The following is an 8,258-nucleotide window of genomic DNA, read 5'->3' on the forward strand; positions in this document are numbered from 1 at the left end:
AATATGTATTTTTTACTTTTCGGTTCTTTTCAGAAGTAGTAAATGATATACTAATTTAATAATAATGAACAAATTACAGATATTAACAAATAAAGGCACGAGAAAACGTAGCATAACAATTAAGTATCCTTAAATAAGTCATGTGTAGTTATTTGTATAATCGTTATTAAATAAAAACTGTGATTACATGCCAGATACAAAATAACGTAATTAGATTTTAAAATGTTAGTAAATTACCGCCTTTTCAACAAAAGGAAATTTATACAATTTTGTATACAAGTTATACATGAAAAAGAAGCATGATCTGTCATAAATATTTTTTAAGCAAATACAATTATATGAAAAGAATCGTGCTTGTATGGTCTACGTTAAAAAATATTCGATCGATGTCTTTATTTTTATTTTCATTTACAATGACAGTTACAAGTCAATTTTAAATTTAAGTCTTCCGTCCAGTTAGCGGCACTAGTCTGCATATTTTGTATAGATACGGAGTTGATCAGTGCTACATTTTTTGTTAATTCGACTGTACGCATAGAGAGTTGTAAAAGTTGCATTTCATATTTCGTGTCGTTGATAACAATATTATCAAATGATGTTTCAATTTTTGTTGTTAAATGTGGTCACAATGTTACGCCGTAATGAACATAACCTATCACGATAATGTAATTTTTAAACGTTTACATCATGAGTAATAGCGTTATAATATAAATTCGATTGTATTTTTTTATACAGATATAATTCTTTTGTTTATATTTATTGAAATAGTTTGTAATAAAGTGGGGAATTGAATAAGTGAAAAGTTGTGCAAACGTGTCGAGAACATGAAGAGCAGTAAGTAATATTTTACTTTTTACGATCCTCTGACACTTTCTTTAAACGTTTTAATATATTTTATATGAGTTTACAATAATCTTAAATATAATAAATGTATAATGTATAATATAGCAATACATAGGATGTTACGTGAAACGTATTATCGGTTAGGGAATGATTTCTCATGAAAAAAAATAACTCTGGAATGTAGAATATATATTTTCATGCGTGTATTACTTTTTGAGGAAATTAATTTCCAGAATTCATTCATTTATTCGTATTTATATTGTATTTGTGCTATAGTAATCCTGTATGTTCTTGCATTTATAAACATTGAAGTTTAGTCCAATATTTAAACATTTGACAAGTCTTCAAAATACATTGTCTGAAACATGACATTGCTTGAACAAAAATTTCATTCTGCAGTTTTTATTTTTTTCATGAGAAATCAGTCACTGACTACCAGTACAGTAGTGCCCACTTAAGTGACCGCGGTTATCCCCACCAATTCTTAGAAGCCAAGCGGCTTCGAACAATGAGCGTGTCGAGCGTAACTTAACACCGGTCGTTATCGATACATTGTATACACTCGCGCTAATCCTCTTTCCCTATCTCTGTTGAATTCTAAGAAGTAATCATGCCCACATAAGTGATCGCGGTCGGTCCCGAGCGTGGTCAGTTAAATGGGCACTACTGTATTACCGTCTGCTTTAATTTGTTCTAATAAATTAATGTTTTAGATTCAGATGAAAGTGATTACGAAGATAAAAACTTCAGTGGTCAAAATGATTATCAAACAATGGAAGGGAAGGAAGCATATCCAAGCTATTTCTCTGATCAGTCGTGCGATGAAAAACGCAGTAAAAAGAGAAAACACGATGCTTCTGTAGATGAGAGTTCAGATTTGTCAGATTATTATGAAACTTTTGATGACAAAGACAATGCAAAGCTTAGCTCGCATAATATGTATCAAGATATGTCTGGTGAACAGGACTCGGGCGACGACTTTAGCAGCCTAAAAAATATAGAGACTAAACATACAGATGATAGAGTATCAAATTCTAATGAAGATGTAAAAGAATCGAACGTGTCACAATCGGTGTACGAGGAATCCTATCATCATTACAATAAACGGCGAGAGATTCGTAAAAGAAGATTGACTGATGACGATACTACTGACGAAGATAAAAGTAACGATACGAAGGAACAATCAATCAAAAGGGAATCTACAAATGTCTTCGACGGGCAAGCTAATGTTCAACGGATGATGAGAAATATGGGATATGAGGAAGGATATGGTCTTGGAAAAAATAAACAAGGTCGTTTAGAACCTGTACAAACCTCTAAACAGCATGGTCGTAGAGGTCTGGGTCATCATGTTCCTGAACTTGAAGCTTCAAGTGTAAAATGGAATCCTGCAGAAGAAAAGATACAAGTTCAGGAACCTATGGATTGGTTAGGGAGTCAAAATATTGAGTTACCAACTCAAGAAAAACTAGAGGCATGGTTGCAATTGGGACCTAAGAAACTTACTCTAGATAATGAAACTCTTTTCTGTAATAGAGATATAGTTACAAATATAATTAGTTCAAAATCAGTATTTGATAATTTGGATCGTGTTGAAATGCGTCGTGCAAGAACACGTAGTAATCCCTATGAAACAATTCGCGGTTCGATCTTCTTGAACCGTGCAGCTGTTAAAATGGCAAACATGGATAGAGCTTGTAACTTCATGTTTACTAGCTCACAGGGGTTGCAGAACAACGAACTGCTCTACTTTGCAGACGTATGCGCTGGACCAGGTGGCTTCAGCGAATATGTTTTGTGGAAAAAAAAATGGCATGCCAAAGGATTTGGTTTCACTTTGAAAAATGAGAATGATTTCAAGTTAGATGATTTTTATGCAGGTCCTTGTGAAACATTTCATCCATATTACGGACCAAAAGAAAACGGCGATGTTTATGATCCCAGTAATCAAGATGCTTTTAGAGAACTCATAATGACTCATACCAATGGTAAAGGTGTACATTTTATGATGTCTGACGGAGGATTTTCGGTAGAAGGACAAAAGACTGTGCAGGAGATTCTTTCAAAACAATTGTATCTTTGCCAATGTTTAGTAGCATTGATGGTTGTACGGGAGAAGGGTCATTTCGTCACAAAACTGTTTGACATTTTTACTCCCTTTAGTGCTGGTTTAGTTTATCTAATGTACCATTGCTTCGAAAAAATATGCATTTTTAAACCAAACTCTTCTAGACCAGCAAATTCAGAACGTTATTTAATATGTAAGAAGAAGCGACCAGGCACGGAGATTATTACAGAACACCTGAAGCGCATTAACCATTTGATTTTAAAAAATGACGATAATAATGACGTTTTACAATTAGTGGCGTTCGAAGAATTAGAGAGAGAGCAGAGATTTTTGGAATATTTACGAAAATCAAATGATGTTTTGGGAAAGAAACAAATAATAGGTCTTCGCAAAATAGCTGCATTTTGTGAAAATAGTACTCTTGTTGAAGTTACACAAGCTGATATGCGCAAGGAATGCCTTAAATATTGGAAACTTCCTGAAGAAGGTCGAACAATACAGAGACACATAAAACCTCAAGATAAAGTAAAAACACTTCTTAAAAATGTTACCAAATTCCTGTCTAAGAGTGCAACGAAATTTACGGTGGATAACAAAAAAATACTGGAATTTCCATATAATTGGTTTTGTGTGCCTTGTGGTACTGGTGGACCATATAATGATCCAAATAAAAATGCCACATTTTATTTGGGTATGGGAAGAAGCAAAGTATATCGTTATGTAAGAGGTAGTTGGATGCACGTTGATGATATTAGTCTAGAATTACCACCAGATACACTGATATATGCTGAAGTTGTCTATGAAAAAAGAAAGGAGTCTAAACAATTGCAGAAAGTACTAGCATTACATATTATAGATGCTTTCTATTTGGGCAATGAAGACGTTAGTCACAGATATTTGAGAGACAGGTAATAAAGTGAATTTATTATTAATATGTTAACATTAAATATATGGAGATAATGAAAAACAGTATACAGTAGTGTCCACATAAGTGAGCGCGGTTATCTCCACCAATTCTTAGAAGCCAAGCGGCTTCAAACAACGAGCGTGCCGAGAGTAACTTGACGCCGATCGTTATCGTTATATTGTATATATGGTTTCGAGTGTCAGCTATTGTATCTCACTCGCACTTACCCTCTTATCTCCGTTGAATTCTGAGAAGTAACAATGTCCACATAAATGACCACGACCGGTCCCGAGCGTGGTCGCTTAAGTGACCACTACTGTAGATAGAAACTAAATATTAGATGTATTGTAGTTTATATAAACGTAATAAAATAAATAATAAAACAATAAAGTAATAAAATAATTTCAATTGTACCATATTTTATAATTACGATTGTAATTGCTAGTGATCATATTTTATCGAGTTATTATGATTTAAAAACATTAGGAAGTACATTTATCTTATCGATATAGCGAGCAACTATTACAATGAGAAAGTTTTATCTCCGCGGTATTCGTTATAACTAAGTTTGAGTGTATTTAAATAATGTTTCAGTGATAACTGTTTCGTACAAAACTATATAAATCTTTCCACAGGCACGAGCTGGCAAAGAAATTTTGTGAAGCTTTGTGGAAACCAGATGGAAATAAATACGCTCGTATACGTACCAAAGAGTTGATTTTTGTAAACCAAAACATAGATGAGAAATTACAAGTAAAGCAGCGTATAATGAAAAATAATTTACAGGCTTCGGTCTATGAATTCGCAGAAATGCCATTAGAAGGCCACAGTCCTCCTAACGAAAAACCATACTTTATACTAAATAGTATAATGTTTTTGAAAAATACAGCTGCTCCTTGGAATCGACATGTTAGTAAAACATATCGGAGAACATATATTTTTAATTCAGAGACCAGGAAAAACGTATTCGATAGCGAACGAACTGCTTCAACCGAAGCAGGTTTTATCGAAACGTTTGAAAACCGTGTTATTTGGTATTGGCCTAACGATAAAAAGCTTACTATGGAAATGGTTGCTTCATCTATAAAACAAAAATGTTCCGAAGTTGATTTGCTTTCGATAGACTATTAAAATACAATACACAATAAGACAGGTAAATGTATATATTTGTAAATACATATGGTACTGTATATAAACAAATTATATAATTCTAATAAAGGCATAGACAACTATCATGATAAATGAATACAAGTAATTTTATAAACAAATATGTAAACGATATAATTTATTCTTGGTAAGTACAATTAAATATTCATTTGTAGCGGCGGCGCCCATGATCGGGTACGTTTCTGTACCTAAATCTACGATCCATTGTTTTCCAATTTGAACATTAAGTTCCGGTTTTCTATATAAAAAAATATATCTTGTGTGTTCCAGTATTGCTACATACGAACCATCTAAAAATATAATACATTAACACCTAATTCAAATAAAATACATTCATATATTACTTTAATACCTACTAATCGGAGAAACGCAGAATTTTTTATTACTTTTGCTAGCTTCGACATAACCAAAACCAGGAAAGGTATAATGATGTTGTATATCCCATTTAGTATGATTTTCTTGGCCGGTAATCCATAAACAACCGTCGTTGTCATGTCTCAGACATATCGCACGACCAGATTTTGTTTTGTATGTAAATAACACATGATTACTTGTTCCAAGCATAGCCAAATGTGTATTTTCTTGAGTGACTAGATTAATTCTTTGCAAAAGATTATCTTTTCCTTCAAGGTCACATTCTTCAAGCTGTTCTGCATTGAACCCTACACAAGGTTGACCTTCCAGTTTACTGTCTGCTTGATCTGTACACAAATGAGCTAACCTGAATGTAAAAAGAACAAATGAAGTATAGTTTAGGAAAGGGAATTTTTGCTTCTAATATACTAGGAACAGCAAAAAAATTTTTCCTTGATCAGCATGAAATAGAGCAATGTTTTTTACGGTAGAGAGGCGGAATGTACCTAGAGTGAATTTCGGCGGCCAATGTTTCGTTAGGCAAACATTCTCCACCTGTATCACCCTTAATTAATTCGTTCCACATTAACCCACTTTCATGTTTAAACAATTCTAGTTTACATGTATCCTGTTCATATTTCCATGTTGTTAACTTTTCATCTAATCTATGTTGACATTGGCCTTGTATCAATATATTATCCATCATTGTTACAGACAGTTCTAACGGCGTTACGTGAATTTTAACTTCGTTTTGATGTTTTTCTTCTACCTTAATCCAAACTGTTAACGAATCTTCATCTTGGGACCAACAATATTTTGGAATTTTTCTTTCGCACGCTTGTCGTAAATCCGTACTATCAGTAGACTCTTGTACTTTTGGGGATTCAAATGTAATATAATCTTGACAAATAGAATGTAAATATTTGCCACTGTTTTCTATATGTACATATTCAATGGCACCTTTTGCTTTTAAAGATTCTTTCCCTATAAGCTCAAATGATTCACTTGTATCTCCTGCATTTTTCCAAGCATATGTTAATAACAAAAGATTTGTATATTTTTTTTCGCCTGTACTTTTAATATTACACATTGCAATAATAATGGTTGATGGGTCATTTATATAGTTTACATCTAATATAACTCCAGGCTCTGCACCACTTAATGTAAAAATTTTAATATGTTCTTCATTATCCATTAACAGTAATTTTAAACAATCTCCTCCATCAGAAATTGCAACAATATTATCATTACCAAATCCAATTGATGCATTGTATAATAGATTTTGTACATTCACATTGGAATTATGTATCGAGTGCCTTTGTTTCAAAGTACCATCTTTTTTAAATTGCCAAATTAACCAATTGTCATCTATAAACCAACATGATGTGTCGTATGGATTTTTGAATAAGTGATTATGAAATGCAAACAATCGAGTTTCCAACAAAGAATCTCGATTTGCAGTCAATTCTAATCTCAGTACGTCTGTAAGTTTTTTAAGTATGTTTGACATTATATTAAACAAGTATAATTTGTTACTTTATTTAAATAGTACTCACCTCCTTCCAAATCTATTTCAGAAGCTATTGGAATTTCATTGGCAGAAAATTGATATTTTTCAAATTTCGAGTTTATTAAATTTTGATCAGGACGTAATTCAACAATTTTTGTCATTTTATCTTCTTACTTTTATTCGCATTACTCAAATCGAAAAATACGAACAAAAAGTAAAAAAAAAATTATTACTTTTGAATAACGAATTCTATAACTTCAGCACATAATTTATTCTTAATATTTAGTACAATTGTCTTTCTATTATTGTATAAAATTTAATGTCAGTGTTTGTTTTCTTAACCCTTTCTGTAAATAAATTTAATTTTACAAAGTTGAAACACTGTAAGTCAGAGGTTCTCAAATTGTTCTTAAATTTTCATGGCAAACACCTATACACGATTGAAAACTGCTTTCTTAATCAAGTTTATCAGCAATATTTAGACAAAATGTTAATTGTTACTAACTTTAAAGTGGTATGTATAACTCTTAAACCATTAGGTTTAGGGATAGAAGTATCTTAATATTTTATTGTAGAGATTAGAATATTGTATCGAATAGTCCAATAAAAATTATGTAGTTATTAATGCATAAAAATTAATAAAATTATATTCAGTCGGCGCATCGTTCAATGCCGTTTAATTTTATTTTATGACATTTTGTGTATTTTTAATTGTTTTAGGGATATAGTTTTCCCCAGTTGCTTGGGATTTTTGGTATACATTCGACGTAGACTGTTAAGAAGGTTGGGTCTTCCCCCCCACTAATTGTCCAATCCTCGCAGCGAGAACAAAGCTCAGCCGGCTCAGCGTCATTTGCGTGGTTGCTGCGGAAGGACGTGTTAGGAGATTTGCAAGTAACAAGGTACGTGTTTTATCTGTTAATATCTAATTGTTTTTAATTGCTATTATTATTTTTATTTATTCTCCATATTAACATGTTGACTACAATATTCTTTACGATAATGAATGACGCTACTTCAATTAGGAATACTGTAAAATAACACACTATTAAATTATCGAATATTTCCATGTTTCACATTATAATTTGAATAAATGTCGAGGGCACGTTTAGACATGGAAAATTGGTATGATAGTCAACGTGTTAACTCTTTTGTTTAATATTAATACGATCTCGCGTTTTTCCTTTGCCCACTTTCTGCTACTTGGTATACAAATACAGTAATGTTAACTTTCCCAAGATTTGGAATCTACTAGTAAAAATTTTATACTAGTCTAGTACTAGTAACGACTGTTTTGTAGCATTTTTTAATCGAATTATTTTATAGTTATCATATTTATGAGGCAATGCCATAGTATCGAAATTCACGAATATTTATATTGGTTGAGTACTCTCTAGAAAAACAGTAAA

The 8,258-nt window shown here is 32.2% G+C and overlaps 2 protein-coding genes across 3 annotated transcripts; one reads left to right on the top strand and one right to left on the bottom strand.

Annotated features, from left to right (window-relative positions):
* Positions 1–460: 460 nt before the first annotated feature.
* On the top strand, positions 461–5,069 carry Cmtr1 (Cap methyltransferase 1). Its single transcript, XM_076768656.1, has 3 exons — positions 461–834; positions 1,557–3,819; positions 4,454–5,069. Exons 1-3 carry the CDS (start codon positions 825–827, stop codon positions 4,947–4,949), a joined length of 2,769 nt encoding a protein of 922 aa, XP_076624771.1. The 5' UTR covers positions 461–824; the 3' UTR covers positions 4,950–5,069.
* LOC143343604 (nudC domain-containing protein 1) lies at positions 4,967–7,214 on the bottom strand. Of its 2 annotated transcripts, none has more exons than XM_076768657.1 (4): positions 6,896–7,214; positions 5,846–6,821; positions 5,342–5,706; positions 4,967–5,275 (listed from the first exon to the last, which is right to left on the bottom strand). In XM_076768657.1, exons 1-4 carry the CDS (start codon positions 7,008–7,010, stop codon positions 5,076–5,078), a joined length of 1,656 nt encoding a protein of 551 aa, XP_076624772.1. In that variant the 5' UTR covers positions 7,011–7,214; the 3' UTR covers positions 4,967–5,075. The 2 variants fall into 2 exon arrangements, with proteins under 2 accessions (XP_076624772.1, XP_076624773.1); XM_076768658.1 differs by having other exon boundaries at positions 5,338–5,706.
* Between the last annotated feature and the right edge of the window lie 1,044 nt (positions 7,215–8,258).

This window comes from Colletes latitarsis, chromosome 7 (assembly GCF_051014445.1).
Source record: "Colletes latitarsis isolate SP2378_abdomen chromosome 7, iyColLati1, whole genome shotgun sequence".
Classification (NCBI taxonomy): Eukaryota; Metazoa; Arthropoda; class Insecta; order Hymenoptera; family Colletidae; genus Colletes; species Colletes latitarsis.

Excerpts from the sequence above, each read along its gene's own strand:
- Cmtr1 (XM_076768656.1), top strand. Across the intron at positions 3,820-4,453 it reads CACAGATATTTGAGAGACAG|GCACGAGCTGGCAAAGAAAT; the intron begins GTAATAAAGTGA and ends ATCTTTCCACAG.
- LOC143343604 (XM_076768657.1), bottom strand. The coding sequence starts at position 7,010 with ATGACAAAAATTGTTGAATTACGTCCTGATCAAAATTTAATAAACTCG. Across the intron at positions 6,822-6,895 it reads TGAAATAGATTTGGAAGGAG|ACGTACTGAGATTAGAATTG; the intron begins GTGAGTACTATT and ends AAAAACTTACAG. Across the intron at positions 5,276-5,341 it reads ATTCTGCGTTTCTCCGATTA|ATGGTTCGTATGTAGCAATA; the intron begins GTAGGTATTAAA and ends TTATATTTTTAG.